Source organism: Malus domestica, chromosome 13 (assembly GCF_042453785.1).
Source record: "Malus domestica chromosome 13, GDT2T_hap1".
Taxonomy (NCBI): domain Eukaryota; kingdom Viridiplantae; phylum Streptophyta; class Magnoliopsida; order Rosales; family Rosaceae; genus Malus; species Malus domestica.
The window spans coordinates 5,153,371-5,178,404 of record NC_091673.1 but is presented as its reverse complement, the minus strand read 5'-3'; the positions used below and the strand labels follow the sequence as shown (position 1 = coordinate 5,178,404).

General features: G+C 37.6%; 4 protein-coding genes across 16 annotated transcripts; 2 read left to right on the top strand and 2 right to left on the bottom strand.

Moving 5' to 3' along the window:
* Positions 1-100: 100 nt before the first annotated feature.
* LOC103451858 (uncharacterized) lies at positions 101-3,244 on the bottom strand. 4 transcript variants are annotated; one of them, XM_070810270.1, is made up of 8 exons: positions 2,829-3,110; positions 2,692-2,747; positions 2,204-2,366; positions 1,895-1,983; positions 1,428-1,557; positions 1,050-1,142; positions 817-919; positions 101-679 (listed from the first exon to the last, which is right to left on the bottom strand). In XM_070810270.1, the coding sequence occupies exons 1-8, from the start codon at positions 3,006-3,008 to the stop codon at positions 645-647; spliced, it is 849 nt and encodes a 282-aa protein (XP_070666371.1). In that variant the 5' UTR covers positions 3,009-3,110; the 3' UTR covers positions 101-644. The 4 variants fall into 4 exon arrangements, with proteins under 4 accessions (XP_070666371.1, XP_028947453.2, XP_070666370.1 ...); XM_029091620.2 differs by having other exon boundaries at positions 101-615; XM_070810269.1 differs by lacking the exon at positions 2,692-2,747 and having other exon boundaries at positions 2,829-3,244.
* A 490-nt stretch (positions 3,245-3,734) lies between these two features.
* On the bottom strand, positions 3,735-13,682 carry LOC139190286 (uncharacterized). 6 transcript variants are annotated; one of them, XM_070810272.1, is made up of 8 exons: positions 13,256-13,677; positions 13,118-13,174; positions 12,630-12,792; positions 12,321-12,409; positions 11,907-12,036; positions 11,530-11,622; positions 11,299-11,399; positions 3,735-4,136 (listed from the first exon to the last, which is right to left on the bottom strand). In XM_070810272.1, exons 1-7 carry the CDS (start codon positions 13,579-13,581, stop codon positions 11,337-11,339), a joined length of 921 nt encoding a protein of 306 aa, XP_070666373.1. In that variant the 5' UTR covers positions 13,582-13,677; the 3' UTR covers positions 3,735-4,136; positions 11,299-11,336. The 6 variants fall into 6 exon arrangements, 4 of the variants coding, with proteins under 4 accessions (XP_070666373.1, XP_070666374.1, XP_070666372.1 ...); XM_070810273.1 differs by having other exon boundaries at positions 3,984-4,133; XM_070810271.1 differs by lacking the exon at positions 3,735-4,136 and adding an exon at positions 10,785-11,144.
* Positions 3,822-6,996, top strand: LOC103451857 (single-stranded DNA-binding protein WHY1, chloroplastic-like). 3 transcript variants are annotated; one of them, XM_008391296.4, is made up of 7 exons: positions 3,822-4,098; positions 4,747-4,847; positions 4,969-5,061; positions 5,375-5,469; positions 5,880-5,953; positions 6,372-6,460; positions 6,594-6,996. In XM_008391296.4, the coding sequence occupies exons 1-7, from the start codon at positions 3,840-3,842 to the stop codon at positions 6,711-6,713; spliced, it is 831 nt and encodes a 276-aa protein (XP_008389518.1). In that variant the 5' UTR covers positions 3,822-3,839; the 3' UTR covers positions 6,714-6,996. The 3 variants fall into 3 exon arrangements, 2 of the variants coding, with proteins under 2 accessions (XP_008389518.1, XP_070666378.1); XR_011574402.1 differs by having other exon boundaries at positions 3,840-4,098; positions 5,880-6,027; positions 6,594-6,690; XM_070810277.1 differs by lacking the exon at positions 6,372-6,460 and having other exon boundaries at positions 3,840-4,098.
* A 359-nt stretch (positions 13,683-14,041) lies between the features above and the next one.
* On the top strand, positions 14,042-17,290 carry LOC139190287 (single-stranded DNA-binding protein WHY1, chloroplastic-like). Of its 3 annotated transcripts, none has more exons than XR_011574401.1 (7): positions 14,042-14,524; positions 15,173-15,273; positions 15,395-15,487; positions 15,801-15,895; positions 16,306-16,453; positions 16,798-16,886; positions 17,020-17,171. XR_011574401.1 is itself a non-coding variant. In XM_070810275.1 (7 exons), exons 1-7 carry the CDS (start codon positions 14,266-14,268, stop codon positions 17,137-17,139), a joined length of 831 nt encoding a protein of 276 aa, XP_070666376.1. In that variant the 5' UTR covers positions 14,042-14,265; the 3' UTR covers positions 17,140-17,290. The 3 variants fall into 3 exon arrangements, 2 of the variants coding, with proteins under 2 accessions (XP_070666376.1, XP_070666377.1); XM_070810275.1 differs by having other exon boundaries at positions 16,306-16,379; positions 17,020-17,290; XM_070810276.1 differs by lacking the exon at positions 16,798-16,886 and having other exon boundaries at positions 16,306-16,379; positions 17,020-17,290.
* The last annotated feature ends 7,744 nt before the right edge of the window (positions 17,291-25,034 follow it).

Sequence of the window (25,034 nt, the reverse complement as noted above, 5' to 3'; positions counted from 1 at the left end):
AAAAACACTTTCAGTCATTTTAAAAACACATTCAAACAAGCTCTTAAGTGATGCAGAGCATCAGCTTAACATTAAATACCATCATGAGTGTGAGACGATATTCTAGACTACTTAATTTCCACTAATTTACAAGAAGATGATCTTGACAAACTGATACAACCCACGTCTCGCATTGGCATGTTTCATAGTATTTCATTGTGGATTTTTTTCTGGGAAAGGCACAACGTTAATTGCTTTAATTTCTTCTGAATGGTGAACAATGTTTTCAGGAAGATACAAATCTATTAGGACATGTCCTACTATTATGCCCATTCTCTTGGCACATCCTGCACTTGTATGTTCTTCTGCTGCCAAGCTTGACCTTCGCCCCAATAAGTTTGGGGCATGTCCTGCGATTATGGCCTCTTTGACCACATATCTTGCAGTGGTGATGTCTTCTAACCCCGCTTTTGTGACTGCTCATCAACCTCGACTTTGGACAGGTTCTTCTGTTATGGCCCTTTTCGCCGCAAACGCCACAGGTGAACTGTCTATTTATCAAACCACCCTTTAATTCTGGACAGTAGTGTCTTCTATGCCCCTCGCGTCCGCAGTTTCGGCAGTAAAATTTTACTCCTGCATCGCAGAAGGGAAACAGATTCCAGTCAAAGCCTGTTGCATACGCTTACATTCCCGCATTCTGCGGAAGAAGGCAATAGAACAGATGGAAAATAAGGTTACAAAATGTGCCTGTACTAAACAGTGGATGTAATCCTAGTATGCAGATTCAGTGACAAACTACCAACAGTAAATCTACAATGGAGTATGAGAACTTACCCGTCATGGAAATGCTCCTTTTGCGACGGTTTTCTGGGTCACTAAAGAAAGCTTTTAAAGCCTCCGAAGTATGCTTTCTTGCTGCAGCAGTTCCTTTGGCTTTCTGCAATACATATAAAACCAATGCAATTAAATCCTCTTTATTTTGAAGTTCGAAATGAATGTTTGAGCACAAAATTCATCAAAGTTAAATATTGGAAGTTCCCAAAAGTACTTAATCTTAAAATCTGGACCTTAATTGCAGCCACTCTTTGAGCATGAAGCATAGGATCGCGATGGATGATCTTCATTCTCTTACTAAATAGACCGGTTTTGGCATTCAGACTCTGCAATCATCCAACTAGACAAAGAAGATTAAATTCATGATATGGAACTCAATATTTATGCCGTGTCCTCTATTAAGTAACAGTTTATGAACTAATATACCAATTGCAAAACCGAGCATCAAGCCAATAACAATAACAAGCGTCTGTAGAGTTCTGATAGCTAAAAATTGCAGGTATCATATATAGTTATAGCTCTAGGTTGCAATTAATACGTGAAAGATCACGTATTCATGTCATCCAATTTACATGCAACATTTCTGGTAAGGTTGAAGCGGATAAACTAACTTTTAGAGACCGGCTGATCTTCAGTCCAACTTCAGGTGGTGGTGATTGGTACACTCGCTTCGATTTTCTCTTTACTAGCTTTATGTCTAAATTGTCAACTTCATCATCTTCCTTCACTCTGAGCGGAGAACTGGGAGCGGGAAAAGTTAAAATAAGAAATCCAAAATTACACTGCATCATGAAGGAACTCAAAATACTTGACATGTAAAAGCTAAACAGAAGAAAATACTTGAAAATAAATACGAAGCAAAATTTAGGTAGAAATACTTGCTTCGGTGATCATGTCAATCTTTCGGTTTAAGACATCATTTCCGAAACTAAAGTCTAACTAAAATGACCAGATAAAAAAGGTAGTGATTAAATTGTTATAAACTAGGTACTAAATACAAGGAACAGCACGGCAGAAAATATAGAATATGGAAAACAAACCAAGAGTGCAAGATAAAGTAGGAAGGCTAAGAAGTTACATTGAGCGGGCTTTCTCCCATGGTCGTTCATCAATCGACTCTTCCCATATGACACACTCTCCCGAACACTGACGACAAGTCATTATGCCCTGTTACGATAAGTGAAAGGTTAACGCGTCGAGTTTCCCTTGAAAATCAATGCCTTATGCTGTATTCATAGCTATAGCACATTCTTAATCATCTAACCGAAGCAAACGAAAGATAACAGATTCAAGAACAATAATGTCCGAACCGATAACCAACAGCAAAATAGCACATTATCTTATCTATAAGCAACTCTGCACAATAAGCTTTAGAAAAAGCACAAACCTTCCCAACACACTGTGAACAATCTGATCTGGACCTTTCTATACCACACTCCGAACAAGGAGTATATCCCCTCCCCCGGCAACTCGGGCAAGGCAGCTCCCTGATATACTGCCCGTTTGGACCAAACCACGACCTTGGTTTGCGCGCACCCAGACTAACATTCCTGAAATTAAGATACATTTTTTAAGTCTAAGTGCCAACTTAGACATAATCTAAGCAGACAGTGCGCGCAGCCACGTTAGCTAGAGCGGATGTGCCCCTATCTACCGAGAAATTTTCCAGTGAGCAGGTGTGCCAGCAACACGACCCGATACACCAAGGGTCAATGTTGGAATTTTATTTCATGTGTCCAAGGTGTGTCGGGTCATGTTAACCTCCGTAGTTTAGATTAGATTAAAATAGAATATCGTCCGTTAATTATGAAATAAGAGTGAGATACTATAAACAAATGGAATTATATGAGGTGGAAATTTTACAAATTTACAAACCTCGGCTTTGAATTGGCCTCGAGCCCGAATAAGTCTTCGGAAGGATCATAACCCAACTGCCATACCAATCCCAAAACACCATCAATAAAAAAAAAATGCAGTCAGATTTTCCGGGAAATTCAAGAGAGAGAGGGTACCTGCGGTGGTTTGGGGGCTGAGACGGCGTCGTCGTTGGTTGAAGATGAAGTGACTCTGGGCACGAACGTAATACTGCTGCGACTGCAACTAGTCCTTGTGTTGGAGCGAAGAAAAAGAAAGAAGCGGACGCTCCTGTGCCTCCATTGCAGTGCGAGTCCAGAGCAACAAAGCGACGACATTTGACATGAAAAACAAAAGCTCCGAGACCTTGCAGGCTGCAAGCGGCTTTGACAGTGGGAGAGTCGCGTCGCGTTGCTACGCTGACGTCTCGCGTGTGGCTGAAAATTAGACAACACGCGCCTCTTCCCCTCCTTATGTGTCGACATGGCATGCCATTATCAACCAGCCCACTAGTTAATCATCTTGGGCCGAAATGTAAAAATAAAACGTCAGCAACCAGCCTAAAATCCGGCCCGCCATTGTTTTAAAACAAGAAAAATTGTAGCAGTGATCCCTTTAATTATAACTGACTAGAGCAATGGTCTTTCAACTGATTGCCCTTTTAACTCATCAAACGTGCAGCTATGGTCTTTTAAGTTAACTCCGTCAGAACTTTCGTCAAAATAAGATACGTGCTACACACGTGAGGTTGAATCAAAAGGCAAATATGAAAAACAAAAATGAGAAAATAATAGAAATGACCCATTAACTTTAGCTCAATTAGAGCAATGATCCCCCAACCTTAATCTAATTGAAGAAATGATCACTCTACTTTAACTAAATTGTAACAATAATCATTCCAACATGACTAATTTTGATTGAAGTTTCGATAGAATTTACAAAAATGACCATAGGTGTATATTTGGATGAGTCAAGAAACCAACAATCACGAATTTTTAATTAAAAGACCAACGCTTCAATTGGGACTAGTGCTGCAATTTTCTCTTTTAGTTAAAATATCAACGTTTAAATTGAGTTAAAATTAAGAAAATAGTGCTACAATTTTCTCCTTAAAGCATAATACAGGGGAAGAGACAGAGTTGCACAGAGAGAGGGGGAGAGTGTTCAGGATGCTGAAACTACACTCGCTATCTTCCCCTGTGACAGCACAAAGCCCTCACAAAAGCCCTAGCCAGTTCCTGTCTTCGCAGCTCTCCAGTAGAGGTAGGGTTTTCAGCACCAACACCTTCGGCTTCGCTCCGAGTCCGAGCTCGTCGACGAAGAGGCTCTCCTTGAAATGTCGCCAGTCGGAGTATTTCGACCAGCAGAGAACCAGCACCGCCGCTTCCCCGAACAAGCCTTCTCCTGCTTCGCAAACTCCCGCCGGAGGTACTTACTCTGTCCTTGGACTATTTTATCCTGTGCTGCTGTAGAAAAATGGTTTGGAAATGGATAGAGTTAAGGGATTGTTTGGTTACATGTAGCTGAGCGAATGAAGAGTAAGAAAGCATGAAAATTTTGCACTTGATTGAGTGTTGTGTAGCTGTTTGGCTAGATTAGGAGCCCAATTAGCATGAAGGACAGGGTTGAATTTGACCATTTTGAAGTTAGGGCCGGTTTGGGATTGTTTATGCAATCTCTAAATGTGCTTTCTGACAATCGACAGCGCTTCTTGGTTGTAGAAATGCTTTCGGGAGAAGCACCTGCTCTGTGAAGCACTTGGGTTTTTAATAAATTTTTCTGCATGATTAGAAGTGCTTATTATGGAAGCAGTTCCAAACGGGAACTTAATTTCTGTGCAACCAAACAGGGATATTGAGCGATTAAAGCTTACAAATTGATGAACCAGTTTAATGATGGCTAGGCAGAATTTGGTAGGTCTCGGGTTCGAGACTTGGGAGCAGCCTCTCCATAAATGGGGTAAGGCTAGCCGACATTCACCTCTCCCAGTCCCTGCGTAAAGCGGGAGCCTTGTGCACTGGGTACGACCTTTTATAGTGTGATTCATAAATGTATTTGTTTGGTTTATGTGTGTAGTGACTGGGATGGCACCTAGGATTTACGTGGGTCACTCGATATACAAGGGAAAGGCAGCTCTTACTGTAGAGCCCAAAGCTCCAGAGTTCACCCCCTTGGATGTATGTTTGATTTGATTGATGCCTTATTTAGTTCGTTGTAAGAATATGGTTCTTTGGCCAGATTATAATTTCTCAACCGTTAATATGTTATGGTTCTTTGATGGTTTGGTGTCCCGGACAGTCAGGGGCATTCAAACTTTCCCGGGAAGGTTTTGTGCTACTTCAGTTTGCTCCAGCAGCAGGTGTTCGTGTATATGACTGGAGCAGAAAGCAGGTGATTCATGCTGCGTTTGCTCATATGAATAATGAATTTACAAGAATGATAAGAACTGAAAACTTTTAGTAATGTCAATGGTCAAATATTTCCTTTGTATAGCCTCTGTTTCCAAATTGTGAAATCCTATAACTTTGATTATTGGCTAGTCGTTACATAATACTTCCATTAAAAACATTGAGGTGTATGGCTACCGCATACCAGTCCACCGTTAATAAAACCTTTTGTTAAGTGCATATGGCCACTTACTATAATTGTAACTTTGTAATTATAATGATCATTAATTATGCAAAACAACAATTGGTTTGTGTAGGTATTCTCGCTATCAGTGACAGAAATTGGAAGCCTGGTTAGCCTTGGCTCAAAGGAGTCCCTTGAATTTTTCCATGATACTTATAAGGGGAAAAGGTAACTCCTTCACTCTCCCCCTTTCTTTGTGTTATCATGGATTTCAGTAACAGTGGTGGTGTTGCCTGTGTTGGATTATTTGTATATGGTTCTCTTAATCAGCATTCATTGAATCTGAGTGACTGCAATAACCGGTGGTCTCATGTGGTGATATATGGAACAGTAATAATCTGGTATTCAATACAAATGTCTTCATTTTCTCTTTGAAATTATTAAGATATCTAGACAAGCAGAGTGGGACAAGTATTTGTTCATTGTGACTGTACTAAGTTTGATAGTCTATCCCTAATGATATGAACATCTGATGACAGATATGTAAATATACATGATTATACTTTCGTGCATCTCCGACTTGTTGATGGTGCAGAATGTAAGTGATGTAATATGTACTAAAATGTTTTGTTTTGCAGTGATGAGGGCAAGGTCAGGAAGGTATTGAAGGTGGAGCCTCTTCCAGACGGATCTGGCCATTTCTTTAACCTCAGTAATTGTCTTATCCTTGAAATCTTGGTGGCGAACATTACATATATTTATCTTCACCTTATTATGCCATAATATGTAAGTTGATGCTGCGATTTTTAAATTTTCAGTCATTTAAAGTATAGTCAATCGTTGGTACATCAATGCTTTTGGCAAACTTTTCCCATTTATTCATCAAGCTATAGACTTTTCAGCGGTAAAGTTTATAACTAAACACCATTATGCTGCATGTTTAAACAATGGATATGCAATACATGGAAGAAATTTAGGTGATGACGTTTTTTTAGGCGAGGTCTGTTTCCAACGTATAGTTTCTGTTAAATCAGCACAATTTTATTGCACACAAGCCATTTACTATACTTATTGGAGGGTGCTTAAGTTTTTTTAACATATATTGCTGTTATCATTATGGCATAATCAAGGTGTTCAAAACAAGCTTATCAACTTGGACGAGAGCATTTATATTCCTATCACCAGAGCAGAATTTGCTGTTCTCAAATCAGCTTTCAATGTGTGATGTCTCTCTCTCCTCCTCCTCCATCTCTCACACACTCATCCACCCACCCAATTATCCTTGTATAAAACATACCTGCATTTGCTGAATCCTTACTGGTTAGGACTCATACGTTTTCTGTTCTTTGCAGTTTATCTTGCCGTACATTTTAGGTTGGCATGCCTATGCAAACTCCATAAAACCAGAAGATTCGGGCCGTGCCATTAACTCTGGTATTAAATACGGAGGAGATTTTGAATGGAGCAGATAGTAGGGACACTAAGGGAACCTTAAAGTGCAAATGATGATGGTTTGATGTTAATCGTTCGTTGTGTATGTCCTGTTATTATGTGTCTCCAAATTTTGGGTACAACATTAATGGAAAATTTAGTGCAGATTAAAGAGTGAAGTAGTTAACCATAGGAGCTGTTGGCTATTAGTAGTCTTTGTTTTTTTAGCAGGAGATGGAGCCCTAGTATTCTGTGATATTTCATGGGAAATTTTGAAATAGGTCCAATTTTATAAGTCTACTTTTGAAATAGGTTTAATTTTTAGTGACTTTTGACTTTTGAAATAAGTTCAATTTTTAGTTTCTTTTGATCCATATCAAAATACCCCGTCTGAGGCCCAGAAGCATGTTGCTACTCTGATCTCAAAAGGAATTGCATAATAAGTGTTAGTTGATTACATTAATCAGTGATTAGCTGATATAATAAAGAGAAAAAGAAAAATGGAACTTTAACGAAAAACTTCTTGTAATGTTCATTTTAATGAAAAATCATCTTTTTACACTAAAAAGTCAATCATGATACTATTCACTGCACCCTTTATTTTGTCCTTATCGTTAAAACTTAAAGTTTTTAAGTCTTTTTTATTAGTTTTCCTAAAAATAAAAACCAACTTCGTCTAAGGAGAGTTAGAGCTTGATATGGATCAAAGAATAAGGATATTTCAATTAGTAATAATTTTTAGAAAGTATATGTTAGTAATTCTATAAATAAAGAGTTAGAGCTTGATATCGCTAATGATATGGTTTAAAGAATCAAAGTATCATATTTTTAAATGGACCAGACGGGTCAAAATTTAGAGAAATTTGATATACCAAAAAAAAAATACAAATAAAAGTGAGAAAAATCCAGCGACTCTTCTATGCCTTTACTAGCCCTGCCAGTAGAGAAATTTTTAGGTGTTCCCGTCACCCCACATCGCCATGGACACTTGGTGTACCCATCCAATCAGGAGATACCACGTTTTCCATTAAAAAATATTTCTGATTTATTTTTTAAGAAAATCAATTAAAAAAACACTTTAATGGGAAACGTGGCATCCCCTGATTAGATGGGTACACCAAGTGTGATGGTGATGTGGGGTGACGGGAACACCTAAAAATTTCTCCTGCCAGTGGTTGATTGGCATGACAATGGAAGGACCAATTTCATCATAACATGAATTTTGGATTTGGCATAAAGTTAACTGATGGAAGATTGGTAGATTAAGATTTTGTTTTTTTTTTAAATGAGATCAGTTGGTGGCTTCATCACGGTCGTCCACCTTTTCGGGCCTCGAAAGACTCACAAAAACATTTCAACCTTCTTTGACCATCATCTTATGATTCACCACACCAGAAATCAAACTGAAGACGTGCCGTATGAAATACGAGCATAAAATTTGTTATTGACCACTAGCATCCGGTGATAATTTTTTACACGTTGCACACGAGAGTTGAAACCGTTATCGAGCTGGCTCCATCGATCACGATTCCCAACTCTATTAAGAAAATGAGGAAAAAAAACCCGGATCCAATAGTTATCGAACCCAGAGCCGCAACTCAATTTCTTGTAGACTTGACAATTATTTGTTGGGTAATGCTAGAAAGACTAAATTTAGAGACTAAATTTGAAAACTAAATAATGTGTTACCAATAAGAATGAATATGTTTATCAATGTTTAAGTAATCAATCAATCATCAACGTTCATATCCTTTAGTTTTCAAAACTTTGTCTACAAATTTAGTCTCTTTAGCATTAACCTTACTTGTTCTCAAACATTTTTAACAAACATATTTGGCTTTTTCAGAGTCAAACATTTTCTGTGTGTGATTTTGCAAATTATGTAAAAATTTAACTTCTTTTAGCTATAATATTCTTAAAATTAAATTAAAATAACTCCCTAAAATTCACTTCAGAAAATTAATCCAATAAAAATTAGACCAAAATAATTGTTCGACAAATGGTTGTAAAATTAAATTAATATAACTCCCTACAAGTCATTTCAGAAAAGTTAATAAAAAAAATTAGACTAAAACAATTGTTCGCCAAAGTAATAGCTAACTAGCATTGTCCCACACTTTGTGTGTGAAAATAATTTTATTTTTATTCTAAAATATAAAAAAAAAAAAAACTACCCACTTCCACATTCGCTATCACTCTCTTCTTCTATCCTTTTATTTCAAAAATAAAAATAAAAACTTTTCTCACACAGTTTGTGTGCCTATATGCTAGTTTATTATTAACTGGGGGGTCCACGTTGTCAGTGGAATATTTTAGTTTGTTGACCCAAAATTTTGGCAGTGGCTGAAGAGAGAGAAAGGCACTCCATTTCATTCCGATATAACGGCATACATGATGGCTATGACAGCAACTTGATTCGTGAGTCCTGACGCGCGTGCAAAACGGGAGATAAAAGTATAACCTATTCGTGCCGCGCGTGTGAAAAACATGTTAGCCCTTTCGAGTACGAATTAGACGTGGGAGGGAAACACTACGTGAACGCAGAAAAAGGGATAATTTCCATTTATTTTCAATCCAGTACGAATTGATTCCTCTCGATTACCCAAAAGTAACTGTCTGGAAAATTCATGGGTTCATTTCATTACAGCAATCTAACGGTGATCATTGCTCTTGAATACAGAATTGAATAATATACCTACTCGAGTCAACGCCTGATATTACGGCCACCACCAGGATTGACGGTCGAACCGCCAGCAAAGCCACCTCCTTCATTGACACCTCCACCACCTTGATACAAAGCAGAACCGCCTCCAAAGCCGCCACCTTCACTGACACCCCCACCACGAGCAAAACCACCACCAAGATTGCTTGTCGAACCGCCAACAAAGTCACCTCCTTCACACCATATGAAGAAGACCTGCTAGCCGAGTACCTATGGAATAAAATAATAGGAAACCCATGTCCAGTGACAGAGGCAACTTCCGAGATATCGTTGGGAGGGCAGGCTCCGTGTCCTTTAATGATTCCTCTAGGTAAACAAAAATAAACTACAACATCATACTATTTTTGTTATTATTTAATTAACTCATGAATTGCTATTTTATTAGAGTTGTTCAAGTTTGGAGTTCTGAAGAATACTGGGTATTTCTATATCCTGACCGATGCTGGGACCGATGCTGGGATTGAAGAAGCAAGCGTAAGGCCGTGCTATTCTGGGCTCTGGAAGCTTGCAGGTGAACGGACTGTGCAGCAACCGAGTATTACAATAGGTCATGCCAAAGAATGGGATTATCATATGTTTGGGGTGCCTCTAGGTCTGGAACACGCATTTCGAATGACCAAATACTTCCAGAGGAACAATGGCCGGATCCAAGCGGTATTCGATCATTTGAAATGCAGGTTCCAGACCTGGAGGCGCCCCAAACATATGATAATCCCATTCTTTGGCATGACCTACTGTAATACTCGATTACTACACAGTCTGTTCACCTGCAAGCTTCCAGAGCCTAGAATAGCACGGCCTTACGCTTGCTTCTTCAATCCCAGCCTCGATCAGGATATAGAAATACCCAGTATTCTTCAGAACTCCAAACTTGAACAACTCTAATAAAATAGGAATTCATGAGTTAATTAAATAATAACAAAAATAGTATGATGTTGTAGTTTATTTTTGTTTACCTAGAGGAATCATCAAAGGACACGAAGCCTGCCCTCCCAACGATATCTCGGAAGTTGCCTCTGTTATTGGACATGGGTTTCCAATTATTTTATTCCATAGGTATTCGGCTAGCAGGTCTTCTTCATATGGTGTGAAGGAGGTGGCTTTGCTGGCGGTTCGATAGGCAATCCTGGTGGTGGCTTTGCTCGTGGTGGGGGTGTTAGTGAAGGTGGCGGCTTTGGTGGTGGTTATGTTGTGTCCCGAGGTGGTGGCTTTGCTCGTGGTGGAGGTGTCAATGAATGGGGTGGCTTTGGAAGCGGTTCTGTTTTGTATCAAGGTGGTGGAGGTGTCAATGAATGAGGTGGCTTGGCTGGCGGTTCGACTGTCAATCTTGGTGGTGGTTGTAATATCAGGCATAGACTCAAGTAGGTATATTATTCAGTTCAGTCAGTTATGTATTCGAGAGCAATGATCACCGTTAGATTGCTGTAATGAAATGAACCCAAGAATTTTCCAGACAGTTACTTTTGGGTAATCTAGAGGAATTAATTCGTACTGGATCGAAAAGAAAAAAAGAAAAGAAAAAAGAAATGGAAATTATCCCTTTTTCTGCGTTCACGTAGTGTTTCCCTCCCACGTCTAATTCGTACTCGAAAGGCTAACACGTTTTTCACACGCGCGGCACGAATAGGTTATACTTTTATCTCCCGTTTTGTACACGCGCGTCAGCACTCACAAATCAAGTTGATGTCATAGCCATCATGTGTGCCGTTATATCAAAATGAAATGGAGTGCCTTTCTCTCTCTTCAGCCACTGCCAAAATTTTGGGTCAACAAAATAAGGCAATAGAACAGATGGAAAATAAGGTTACAAAATGTGCCTGTACTAAAGAATGGATGTAATCCTAGTATGCAGATTCAGTGACAAACTACCAACAGTAAATCTACAATGGAGTATGAGAACTTACCCGTCATGGAGCTCCTTTTGCGACGGTTTTCTGGGTCACTAAAGAAAGCTTTTAAAGCCTCCGAAGTATGCTTTCTTGCTGCAGCAGTTCATTTTGGCTTTCTGCAATACATATAAAACCAATGCAATTAAATCCTCTTTATTTTGAAGTTCGAAATGAATGTTTGAGCACAAAATTCATCAAAGTTAAATATTGGAAGTTCCCAAAAGTACTTAATCTTAAAATCTGGACCTTAATTGCAGCCACTCTTTGAGCATGAAGCATAGGATCGCGATGGATGATCTTCATTCTCTTACTAAATACACCGGTTTTGGCATTCAGACTCTGCAATCATCCAACTAGACAAAGAAGATTAAATTCATGATATGGAACTCAATATTTATGCCGTGTCCTCTATTAAGTAACAGTTTATGAACTAATATATCAATTGCAAAACCGAGCATCAAGCCAATAACAATAACAAGCGTCTGTAGAGTTCTGATAGCTACAATTGCAGGTATCATATATAGGTATAGCTCTAGGTTGCAATTAATACGTGATCTTATACGTATTCATGTCATCCAATTTACATGCAACATTTCTGGTAAGGTTGAAGCGGATAAACTAACTTTTAGAGACCGGCTGATCTTCAGTCCAACTTCAGGTGGTGGTGATTGGTACACTCGCTTCGATTTTCTCTTTACTAGCTTTACGTCTAAATTGTCAACTTCATCATCTTCCTTCACTCTGAGCGGAGAACTGGGAGGGGGAAAAGTTAAAATAAGAAATCCAAAATTACACTGCATCATGAAAGAACTCAAAATACTTGACATGTAAAAGCTAAACAGAAGAAAATACGAAGCAAAATTTAGGTAGAAATACTTGCTTCAGTGATCATGTCAATCTTTCGGTTTAAGACATCATTTCCGAAACTAAAGTCTAACTAAAATGACCAGATAAAAAAGCAGTGATTAAATTGTTATAAACTAGATACTAAATACAAACCAAGAGTGCAAGATGAAGTAGGAAGGCTAAGAAGTTACATTGAGCGGGCTTTCTCCCATGGTCGTTCATCAATCGACTCTTCCCATATGACACACTCTCCCGAACACTGACGACAAGTCATTATGCCCTGTTACGATAAGTGAAAGGTTAACGCGTCGAGTTTCCCTTGAAAATCAATGCCTTATGCTTTATTCATAGCTATAGCACATTCTTAATCATCTAACCGAAGCAAACGAAAGATAAAAGATTCAGGAACAATAATGTCCGAACCGATAACCAACAGCAAAATAGCACATTATCTTATCTATAAGCAACTCTTCACAATAAGCTTTAGAAAAAGCACAAACCTTCCCAACACACTGTGAACAATCTGATCTGGACCTTTCTATACCACACTCCGAACAAGGAGTATATCCCCTCCCCCGGCAACTCGGGCAAGGCAGCTCCCTGATATACTGCCCGTTTGGACCAAACCACGACCTTGGTTTGCGCGCACCCAGACTAACATTCCTGAAATTAAGATACATTTTTTAAGTCTAAGTGCCAACTTAGACATAATCTAAGCAGACAGTGCGCGCAGCCACGTTAGCTAGAGCGGATGTGCCCCTATCTACCGAGAAATTTTCCAGTGAGCAGGTGTGCCAGCAACACGACCCGATACACCAAGGGTCAATGTTGGAATTTTATTTCATGTGTCCAAGGTGTGTCGGGTCATGTTAACCTCCGTAGTTTAGATTAGATTAAAATAGAATATCGTCCGTTAATTATGAAATAAGAGTGAGATACTATAAACAAATGGAATTATATGAGGTGGAAATTTTACAAATTTACAAACCTCGGCTTTGAATTGGCCTCGAGCCCGAATAAGTCTTCGGAAGGATCATAACCCAACCGCCATACCAATCCCAAAACACCATCAATAAAAAAAAAATGCAGTCAGATTTTCCGGGAAATTCAAGAGAGAGAGGGTACCTGCGGTGGTTTGGGGGCTGAGACGGCGTCGTCGTTGGTTGAAGATGAAGTGACTCTGGGCACGAACGTAATACTGCTGCGACTGCAACTAGTCCTTGTGTTGGAGCGAAGAAAAAGAAAGAAGCGGACGCTCCTGTGCCTCCATTGCAGTGCGAGTCCAGAGCAACAAAGCGACGACATTTGACATGAAAAACAAAAGCTCCGAGACCTTGCAGGCTGCAAGCGGCTTTGACAGTGGGAGAGTCGCGTCGCGTTGCTACACTGACGTCTCGCGTGTGGCTGAAAATTAGACAACACGCGCCTCTTCCCCTCCTTATGTGTCGACATGGCATGCCATTATCAACCAGCCCACTAGTTAATCATCTTGGGCCGAAATGTAAAAATAAAACGTCAGCAACCAGCCTAAAATCCGGCCCGCCATTGTTTTAAAACAAGAAAAATTGTAGCAGTGATCCCTTTAATTATAACTGACTAGAGCAATGGTCTTTCAACTGATTGCCCTTTTAACTCATCAAACGTGCAGCTATGGTCTTTTAAGTTAACTCCGTCAGAACTTTCGTCAAAATAAGATACGTGCTACACACGTGAGGTTGAATCAAAAGGCAAATATGAAAAACAAAAATGAGAAAATAATAGAAATGACCCATTAACTTTAGCTCAATTAGAGCAATGATCCCCCAACCTTAATCTAATTGAAGAAATGATCACTCTACTTTAACTAAATTGTAACAATAATCATTCCAACATGACTAATTTTGATTGAAGTTTCGATAGAATTTACAAAAATGACCATAGGTGTATATTTGGATGAGTCAAGAAACCAACAATCACGAATTTTTAATTAAAAGACCAACGCTTCAATTGGGACTAGTGCTGCAATTTTCTCTTTTAGTTAAAATATCAACGTTTAAATTGAGTTAAAATTAAGAAAATAGTGCTACAATTTTCTCCTTAAAGCATAATACAGGGGAAGAGACAGAGTTGCACAGAGAGAGGGGGAGAGTGTTCAGGATGCTGAAACTACACTCGCTATCTTCCCCTGTGACAGCACAAAGCCCTCACAAAAGCCCTAGCCAGTTCCTGTCTTCGCAGCTCTCCAGTAGAGGTAGGGTTTTCAGCACCAACACCTTCGGCTTCGCTCCGAGTCCGAGCTCGTCGACGAAGAGGCTCTCCTTGAAATGTCGCCAGTCGGAGTATTTCGACCAGCAGAGAACCAGCACCGCCGCTTCCCCGAACAAGCCTTCTCCTGCTTCGCAAACTCCCGCCGGAGGTACTTACTCTGTCCTTGGACTATTTTATCCTGTGCTGCTGTAGAAAAATGGTTTGGAAATGGATAGAGTTAAGGGATTGTTTGGTTACATGTAGCTGAGCGAATGAAGAGTAAGAAAGCATGAAAATTTTGCACTTGATTGAGTGTTGTGTAGCTGTTTGGCTAGATTAGGAGCCCAATTAGCATGAAGGACAGGGTTGAATTTGACCATTTTGAAGTTAGGGCCGGTTTGGGATTGTTTATGCAATCTCTAAATGTGCTTTCTGACAATCGACAGCGCTTCTTGGTTGTAGAAATGCTTTCGGGAGAAGCACCTGCTCTGTGAAGCACTTGGGTTTTTAATAAATTTTTCTGCATGATTAGAAGTGCTTATTATGGAAGCAGTTCCAAACGGGAACTTAATTTCTGTGCAACCAAACAGGGATATTGAGCGATTAAAGCTTACAAATTGATGAACCAGTTTAATGATGGCTAGGCAGAATTTGGTAGGTCTCGGGTTCGAGACTTGGGAGCAGCCTCTCCATAAATGGGGTAAGGCTAGCCGACATTCACCTCTCCCAGTCCCTGCGTAAAGCGGGAGCCTTGTGCACTGGGTACGACCTTTTATAGTGTGATTCATAAATGTATTTGTTTGGTTTATGTGTGTAGTGACTGGGATGGCACCTAGGATTTACGTGGGTCACTCGATATACAAGGGAAAGGCAGCTCTTACTGTAGAGCCCAAAGCTCCAGAGTTCACCCCCTTGGATGTATGTTTGATTTGATTGATGCCTTATTTAGTTCGTTGTAAGAATATGGTTCTTTGGCCAGATTATAATTTCTCAACCGTTAATATGTTATGGTTCTTTGATGGTTTGGTGTCCCGGACAGTCAGGGGCATTCAAACTTTCCCGGGAAGGTTTTGTGCTACTTCAGTTTGCTCCAGCAGCAGGTGTTCGTGTATATGACTGGAGCAGAAAGCAGGTGATTCATGCTGCGTTTGCTCATATGAATAATGAATTTACAAGAATGATAAGAACTGAAAACTTTTAGTAATGTCAATGGTCAAATATTTCCTTTGTATAGCCTCTGTTTCCAAATTGTGAAATCCTATAACTTTGATTATTGGCTAGTCGTTACATAATACTTCCATTAAAAACATTGAGGTGTATGGCTACCGCATACCAGTCCACCGTTAATAAAACCTTTTGTTAAGTGCATATGGCCACTTACTATAATTGTAACTTTGTAATTATAATGATCATTAATTATGCAAAACAACAATTGGTTTGTGTAGGTATTCTCGCTATCAGTGACAGAAATTGGAAGCCTGGTTAGCCTTGGCTCAAAGGAGTCCCTTGAATTTTTCCATGATACTTATAAGGGGAAAAGGTAACTCCTTCACTCTCCCCCTTTCTTTGTGTTATCATGGATTTCAGTAACAGTGGTGGTGTTGCCTGTGTTGGATTATTTGTATATGGTTCTCTTAATCAGCATTCATTGAATCTGAGTGACTGCAATAACCGGTGGTCTCATGTGGTGATATATGGAACAGTAATAATCTGGTATTCAATACAAATGTCTTCATTTTCTCTTTGAAATTATTAAGATATCTAGACAAGCAGAGTGGGACAAGTATTTGTTCATTGTGACTGTACTAAGTTTGATAGTCTATCCCTAATGATATGAACATCTGATGACAGATATGTAAATATACATGATTATACTTTCGTGCATCTCCGACTTGTTGATGGTGCAGAATGTAAGTGATGTAATATGTACTAAAATGTTTTGTTTTGCAGTGATGAGGGCAAGGTCAGGAAGGTATTGAAGGTGGAGCCTCTTCCAGACGGATCTGGCCATTTCTTTAACCTCAGTAATTGTCTTATCCTTGAAATCTTGGTGGCGAACATTACATATATTTATCTTCACCTTATTATGCCATAATATGTAAGTTGATGCTGCGATTTTTAAATTTTCAGTCATTTAAAGTATAGTCAATCGTTGGTACATCAATGCTTTTGGCAAACTTTTCCCATTTATTCATCAAGCTATAGACTTTTCAGCGGTAAAGTTTATAACTAAACACCATTATGCTGCATGTTTAAACAATGGATATGCAATACATGGAAGAAATTTAGGTGATGACGTTTTTTTAGGCGAGGTCTGTTTCCAACGTATAGTTTCTGTTAAATCAGCACAATTTTATTGCACACAAGCCATTTACTATACTTATTGGAGGGTGCTTAAGTTTTTTTAACATATATTGCTGTTATCATTATGGCATAATCAAGGTGTTCAAAACAAGCTTATCAACTTGGACGAGAGCATTTATATTCCTATCACCAGAGCAGAATTTGCTGTTCTCAAATCAGCTTTCAATGTGTGATGTCTCTCTCTCCTCCTCCTCCATCTCTCACACACTCATCCACCCACCCAATTATCCTTGTATAAAACATACCTGCATTTGCTGAATCCTTACTGGTTAGGACTCATACGTTTTCTGTTCTTTGCAGTTTATCTTGCCGTACATTTTAGGTTGGCATGCCTATGCAAACTCCATAAAACCAGAAGATTCGGGCCGTGCCATTAACTCTGGTATTAAATACGGAGGAGATTTTGAATGGAGCAGATAGTAGGGACACTAAGGGAACCTTAAAAGTGCAAATGATGATGGTTTGATGTTAATCGTTCGTTGTGTATGTCCTGTTATTATGTGTCTCCAAATTTTGGGTACAACATTATGGAAAATTTAGTGCAGATTAAAGAGTGAAGTAATTAACCAAATGAGCTGTTGACTATTAGTAGTCTTAGTTTTTTTAGCAGGAGATGGAGCCCTAGTATTCTGTGATATTTGATGGGAAATTTTGAAATAGGTCCAATTTTATAGGGCTACTTTTGAAATAAGTTCAATTTTTAGTGATTTTTTACTTTTGAAATAAGTTCAATTTTTAGTTATTTTTTACCCATATCAAAATACCCCGTCTGAGGCCCCGTCTGAGGCCCAGAAGCATGTTGCTACTCTGATCTCGTAAGGAATTGCATAATAAGTGTTAGTTGATTACATTAATCAGTGATTAGCTGATATAATAAAGAGAAAAAGAAAAAGGGAACTATAACTAAAAGCTCATGGTACTGTTCACTTTAATGAAAAATCATATTTTTATACTAAAATGTCAATCTTGGTACTATTCACTGTACATTTTATTTTGTCTTCATCGTTAAAAATCAAAGTTTTCAAGTTATTTTTATTAGTTCTCCTAAAAAAAAAAAAACCAACTTCGTCTAAGAAGAGTTAGAGCTTGATATGGATCAAAGAATAAGGGATATTTCAATTAGTAATAATTTTTAGAAAGTATATGTTAGTAATTCTATAAATAAAGAGAAATTTGTATAATCGTTAATGTTCATTCATTTGTTGTATAGCTAATGATATAGTTTAAAGAATCAAAGTATCATATTTTTAAAGGAAAACTAATGAAAAGGGCTTGAAAACTTTAAGTTTTAATGATAAGGACAAAATAAAGGGTAAAGTGAATAGTACCAGAATTGACTTTTTAGTGTAAAAATGTGGTTTTTCGTTAAAGTGAATAGTACCAGGTGCTTTTCGTTAAAGTTCCCTATTTTTAAATGGACCAGACGGGTCTAAATTTTGAGAAATTTGATATACTAAAAAACAAAATACAAATAAAAGTGAGAAAAATCAAGCGACTCTCCTATGCCTTTATTGGCCCTGCCAGTGGTTGATTGGCATGACAATGGAAGGACCAATTTCATCATAACATGAATTTTGGATTTGGCATAAAGTTAACTTATGGAAGTTTGCTAGATTAAGATTTTGTTTATGGAAGTTTGCTAGATTAAGATTTTGTTTTTGTTTTTTTAATGAGACCAATTGGTGGCTTCGTCATGGTCGTCTACCTTTTCGGGGCTAGAAAGACTCACAAATGCATTTCAGCTTCCTTTGGCCATCATCTTATGATTCACCACACCAGAAATCAAACTCAAGACGTGCCGTATGAAATACGAGCATAAAATTTGTCATTAACCACTGGCATTGGTGATGATTTTTTTACACGTTGCACACGAGAGTTGAAACTGTTATCGAGCTGGCTCCATCGATCACAATTCCCAACTCTATTAAGAAAATGAGGAAAAAAAATCCGGATCCAATAGTTATCGAACCCAGAGCCGCAACTCAATTTCTTGTAGACTTGACGATTACTTGTTGGGTAATGCTAGGAAGACTAAATTTAGAGACTAAATTTGAAAACTAAATAACGTGTTACCAATAAGAATGAATACGTTTATCAACGTTTAAGTAATAAATCAATCATCAACTTTCATGTCTTTTAGTTTTCAAAACTTTGTTTACAAATTTAATCTCTCTAACATTACCCTTACTTGTTCTCAAACAATTTTAACAAACATTTTTGGCTTTTTCATAGTCAAACATTTTCTGTGTGTGATTTTGCAAATTATGTAAAAATTTAACTTCTTTTAGCTATAATATTCTTAAAATTAAATTAAAATAACTCCCTAAAATTCACTTCAGAAAATTAATCCAATAAAAATTAGACCAAAATAATTGTTCGACAAATGGTTGTAAAATTAAATTAATATAACTCCCTAAAAGTCATTTCAGAAAAGTTAATAAAAAAAATAGACTAAAACAATTGTTCGACAAAGTAATAACTAACTAGCATATGTCTCACACTTTGTGTGTGAAAATAATTTTATTTTTATTCTAAAATAAATAAATAAACTACCCACTTCCACCTTATTTATTACTCTCTTCTTTTATCCTTTTATTTCAAAAATAAAAATAAAAAATTTTCTCACACAGTTTGTGTGTGTCTATATGCTAGTTTATTATTAACTGGGGGGTCCACGTTGTCAGTGATGATTTTAGTTTGTTGACCCAAAATTTTGGTAGTGGCTGAAGAGAGAGAAAGGCACTCCATTTCATTTCGATATAACGGCACACATGATTGCTATGACAGCAACTTGATTTATGAGTCCTGATGCGCGTGTGCAAAACGGGAGATAAAAGTATAACCTATTCGTGCCGCGCGTGTGCAAAACGTGTTAGCCTTTCGAGTACGAATTAGATGTGGGAGGGAAACACTACGTGAAAAAGGGATAATTTCCATTTTTTTTTCTTTTTTTTTTCTTTTCGATCCAATACGAATTGATTCCTATCGATTACCCAAAAGTAACTGTCTGGAAAATTCATGGGTTCATTTCATTACAGCAATCTAACGGTGATCATTGCTCTCAAATACAGAACTGACTGAACGGAATAATATACGTACTCGAGTATACGCCTGATATTACGGCCACCACCATGATTGACGGTCGAACCGCCAGCAAAGCCACCTCCTTCGTTGACACCTCCACCACCTTGATACAAAGCAGAACCGCCACCAAAGCCACCCCATTCATTGACACCTCCACCACGAGCAAAGCCACCACCTCGAGACACAGCAAAACCACCACCAAAGCCGCCACCTTCACTGACACCCCCATCACGAGCAAAGCCACCACCTCGAGACACAGCAGAACCACCACCAAAGCCGCCACCTTCACTGACACCCCCACCACGAGCAAAGCCACCACCAGGATTGACTGTCGAACCGCCAGCAAAGCCAACTCCTTCACACCATATGAAGAAGACCTGCTAGCCGAGTACCTATGGAATAAAATAATAGGAAACCCATGTCCAGTGACAGAGGCAACTTCCGAGATATCGTTGGGAGGGCAGGCTACGTGTCCTTTGATGATTCATGTAGGTAAACAAAAATAAACTACAACATCATACTTTTTTTTTATTATTTAATTAACTCATGAATTGCTATTTATTAGAGTTGTTCAAGTTTGGAGTTCTGAAGAATATTGGTATTTCTATATCCTTCCCGAGGCTGGGATTGAAGAAGCAAGCCGTAAGGCCGTGCTATTATGAGCTCTGGAAGCTTGCAAGTAGGTCATGCCAAAGAATGGGATTATCATATGTTTGGGGCACCTCCAGGTCTGGAACCCGCATTTCGAATGACCGAATACCGCTTGCTTCCAGAGGAACAATGGCCGGATTCAAGCGGTATTCGGTCATTCGAAATGCAGGTTTCAGACCTGGAGGCACCCCAAACATATGATAATCCCATTCTTTGGCATGACCTACTGTAATACTCTGTTGCTGCACAGTCCGTTCACCTGCAAGCTTCCAGAGCCCAAAATAGCACGGCCTTAAGCTTGCTTCTTCAATCCCAGCCTCGAGCAGGATATAGAAATACCCGTATTCTTCATAACTCCAAACTTGAACAACTCTAATAAAATAGCAATTCATGAGTTAATTAAACAATAACAAAAATAGTATAATGTTGTAGTTTATTTTTGTTTACCTACACGAATCATCAAAGGACACAGAGCCTACCCTCCCAACGATATCTCGGAAGTTGCCTCTGTCACTGGACATGGGTTTCCTATTATTTTATTCCATAGGTACTCGGCTAGCCGGTCTTCTTCATATGGTGTGAAGTTGCTCCCAACACCAGTAAACCCAGCAGACGAAAGAGTCTCTGGTACATGTGCAACATACATCAAATCAAAACCTGCCATTTTTATTCTGTAACAAGTGATTCTTAATTATTTATATAGGGAAGCAGGAGGCTGGAAGGGGAAACGTCTAGACTATTTTGTTTAGGGGTGTGCTATCCACACCTTTTTTATTCACACACCCTTTATTAATTTATATCTGTTGATCTTCTTCAATTCATCCGATCCGACGACCGAAAATTAGAAAAGTGTGTATGAAGTAAAAATTGATGTGTGGATATCACAACCCTTTTGTTAATTGGGCTAGCCCAATAATATAATAACTAATATTGTAAGACTCTATTCTATTGTATTTGCAAAGTATTGTAATTTACTAATTTTTCTTCTCTTTGGATCAATATTAACAAAGGGGTGTGATATCCACACACCCTATTTTACTTCTCACATACCCTTCTAATTTTCGGATGTCGGATCGGATTAATTAAAGAAGATCAACGGACAAAAATTAACAAAGGGTGTGTGAGAAAAAATTGATATGTGGATATCACAACCCTTTTGTTAATTGGGCTGGCCCAATAATATAATAACTAATATTGTAACTCTATTCTATTGTATTTGCAAAGTATTGTAATTTACTAATTTTTCTTCTCTTTGGGTCAATATTAACAAAGGGGTGTGATATCTACACACCCTATTTTACTTCTCACACACCCTTCTAATTTTTGGCTGTCGGATCGGATTAATTAAAGAAGATCAACGGACAAAAATTAACAAAGGGTGTGTGAGAAGTAATTTGAGGTGTGTGGATAGCACACCCTTTAACAAAAACCATAACTGTGGCTGCACCCTGACTCTTAAAACAATAGGAATACTTTGATGCTCGCCACTTCGTTAATTGTCGTTAAATTAGTTTAATTTTTGAGATTCGTGATTTAATTAGGAGTATTAATGAAAAAAACTTGAATTAATTTTATTTTAACAAAAAATCATCTTTTTACTTTATTTAATAAATGACAAAAGTTTAATATAATAAAAAATAGAAAAAAAGTAATAAAAAGCTAACACACTCCTATGTCCATCGCACACACTGTTTCTAACTGAAAAGTACTACACTATTTCGAAAACTAAACGTCACTACACTATTTTTGAAACTAAACAGTAGTACACTATTTTGGAAACTAAGCACTAATTATTTTTTAAACTAAAAACAAGTATTACACTATTTTTGAAATTGAAAACAAGTGCCACACTATTTCTAAAATTGAACACAAATACCACATTATTTATGAAACTAAACTCAAGTACTGTATGCAATTGAATCTTGAGTGGGATGAAAACATTGATGAGTTACCATTAAAGCAACCTATATATATTGATGAGTTACACAAGGATAATATCTGGATTAAAACGGTATTTTGTCCATCGCCTACGAGACTCCAATACCATTTTTCATACATTTACGTCATGTATCTGCACCGCGGACCCTAAGACTCTCTCCAACCCAAGGCTAAATGCCAAATCCCCCCCCCCCCCCCCCTATTTACTCTCAATTTCTACACTTTTTGGCTTCTACTTTCTTTTTTGCTTCTATAATATTTTAATTATTTCTTATTTTTCCAATAAGGCTGAATACAATAGATGTTTCCTCTAACCTTGTAAAGTGAGAAACCTTGCTTGAGGTCATCCTTAATTGTTTTATTTCATTATTTCAGTGTCAATGGCTGTACCTTTCAACTTGATAGCTGCCAGATTTAACACCCATTTCACGGAGGCTCAAGTTTATAGATCCGCTGTCTTTCGGCCAGAACTAGACATGTTGTTAATTAAATACTTGTGGAACAAAATTAGTGATAATATAATGCCCATAACAGATTTAATTTGTGAGATAATCTCACTAAAAGAACAATTGCCGCCATCCCCTATCGAAATCCCTGCTGGTAATTTGATAAGCTGAGTATACGTCTTCTTTTTCTTGTATATTTTTAACATTTTCCTAACTATTTCAATTTATGAATTTATTTCTCAGTTTTCTTTAAACATGGAGCTATAAGTACTGCTATCTTCTTTATTAACTCCGACAGAGAAAGGGATGACAACAAGAAGAGACCATGTTCTCCATACGCCTACTGGTGCCTCGTCGGCGACGAGCACTTGACCCTTTCCATGCGGCGAACCGACTTTATAAAATGCGAGAATCCCGTCTGAACCCAGAGGTTATCCCCGCGTATTATCGACAATACGATCCTCATGTAGAAATGTTGGTATGTAAAACATTATTTTGTACTTTCTCTTTTATTTTTAGGAAAACCGGATGAAATTGTGAATTTACAAATTTCTGAAATCGTAAATTTGCGAATTTAATTTACTGAAATCATCAATTTTTAAATATATCATTGATATGTTACCGATACTTAATTTGATTAGTTCATCAATTTAAACTTTTGTATATTCATCGTTCCATCTAGTTTTTTTTTTTTTTTTGGTAATCTTTAATCCATTTTATTTGTTTGCTCAGGTGGAGAAGTATAGAGTTATTGAGATAGTCGATAGGAGCACAAATTTACAAGCCATAAAAGGTTGGAACCCTGCCCCTGCATCAACACACTATTGTAACGTTAGTGGTCTAACCATTTTACCTCCTTGGGCTCCATTGGGGAGTATCGTTTTGAATTAGACACTATCACCGACGTTTTATTTTATTTTCAAGTTTTTTGTGAAGGTGATAATAATGAATTTCGTTATAACAACTCCTTTTTTAATTTTGAAGACAACAAAATTTACATTTGCAAGTGTTTTGAATTAACCACCAAATCGTAGTATTGAGTGACTACATTTGCACGTGTTATTTAGTCATTAACGTGTGTATTGTTTTAAGACTCATGAGGATGAGGGTGCATCCACATTTCCCTCCATATCTTTTATATTGTTATAAGCCATGCATCACCTTAACCCCAAAATTTAGGCACATCCCGTGTCAGTTTTGAATGTTCCATATGATGGTTTTTGTTAAAATTGACCTAAAAAAAACAAAAATTAAGTTCTTTGCAAATACAACGGTATTGAAGAAAGACGTTCTACTCTAAAATTAATTGGCTTAAATAAAATAGTCTAACTTCTTATAAGCAAGTTTCTTGCCCTTCTAATATGGATAGAGTTATATTTCAGAGCAACCCATGAGTCCTAATTCATCTATAGGACTATTTCTCTTATTGGATACAGAAACCCTAGCCTTGAGATTTTAGTACAAAAAAAATGCGATGTGTCAACATTTCATCCTATATATGGAAATAATTTAAATGTTAGAAATCATTTTGTAAACAAATGGAAGAAACAATTGGCATGCGTGTATCCATAAATTTTCGGTGCAACACTTTATTATGATTTCTTGCAGAAAACGGTTGGGACTTTGTTACTAGTTAATATTCTAATAATTTATAATTGGCTGTATTCTTTATACATGATCTAACTCGACTGATTAATATATTGTTTTAAATCGCCTACTCCACAAAACTTCATGCAATTATGTGATAATTCATTAGACAAGAAAGACAAATTTGTTGGTCCCTCTTTAGATTAATCCGATTGCTAACCTACTTTATTAAATATTTACTTTTAAAGAAAAAACTTACAAAATAAATATAATTCACGTACTACTACTACAGTGAGCTAGCCACAAATGTGTCGCAATCACTATAAAATTATTTGTGATTTGTGACCCGAACATGAATTATTCTTCAAGTAACTACAAATGTCGAAATCACTGTAAACATTATTTGTGATTTGTGATCTGAACTAGAAATATCCTCAAAGTAACTATAAATGTATCGAAATCACTATTAATATTATTTTTTATTTGTGATCCCAACTTTAAATATCCTCCAAGTAGCTACAAACAAATATCAATTTATTATACCACTATCTCAAAGACTAAGGGGGTGTATTCAATTGGGATTTTGAAGGATTTTAATTCTTTTAATGA

Excerpts from the sequence above, each read along its gene's own strand:
- LOC103451857 (XM_008391296.4), top strand. The coding sequence starts at position 3,840 with ATGCTGAAACTACACTCGCTATCTTCCCCTGTGACAGCACAAAGCCCT. Across the intron at positions 4,848-4,968 it reads CAGAGTTCACCCCCTTGGAT|TCAGGGGCATTCAAACTTTC; the intron begins GTATGTTTGATT and ends TGTCCCGGACAG. Across the intron at positions 5,062-5,374 it reads ATGACTGGAGCAGAAAGCAG|GTATTCTCGCTATCAGTGAC; the intron begins GTGATTCATGCT and ends TGGTTTGTGTAG.
- LOC139190286 (XM_070810272.1), bottom strand. The coding sequence starts at position 13,581 with ATGTCGACACATAAGGAGGGGAAGAGGCGCGTGTTGTCTAATTTTCAG. Across the intron at positions 13,175-13,255 it reads TCAGCCCCCAAACCACCGCA|GTTGGGTTATGATCCTTCCG; the intron begins GGTACCCTCTCT and ends ATTGGTATGGCG. Across the intron at positions 12,037-12,320 it reads TGGGAGAAAGCCCGCTCAAT|TTCTCCGCTCAGAGTGAAGG; the intron begins GTAACTTCTTAG and ends TCCCCCTCCCAG.
- LOC103451858 (XM_070810268.1), bottom strand. The coding sequence starts at position 3,160 with ATGCCATGTCGACACATAAGGAGGGGAAGAGGCGCGTGTTGTCTAATT. Across the intron at positions 1,984-2,203 it reads GTTCACAGTGTGTTGGGAAG|GGCATAATGACTTGTCGTCA; the intron begins GTTTGTGCTTTT and ends TTATCGTAACAG. Across the intron at positions 920-1,049 it reads AAAGAGTGGCTGCAATTAAG|AAAGCCAAAGGAACTGCTGC; the intron begins GTCCAGATTTTA and ends TATGTATTGCAG.
- LOC139190287 (XM_070810275.1), top strand. The coding sequence starts at position 14,266 with ATGCTGAAACTACACTCGCTATCTTCCCCTGTGACAGCACAAAGCCCT. Across the intron at positions 15,488-15,800 it reads ATGACTGGAGCAGAAAGCAG|GTATTCTCGCTATCAGTGAC; the intron begins GTGATTCATGCT and ends TGGTTTGTGTAG. Across the intron at positions 16,380-16,797 it reads TGGCCATTTCTTTAACCTCA|GTGTTCAAAACAAGCTTATC; the intron begins GTAATTGTCTTA and ends GGCATAATCAAG.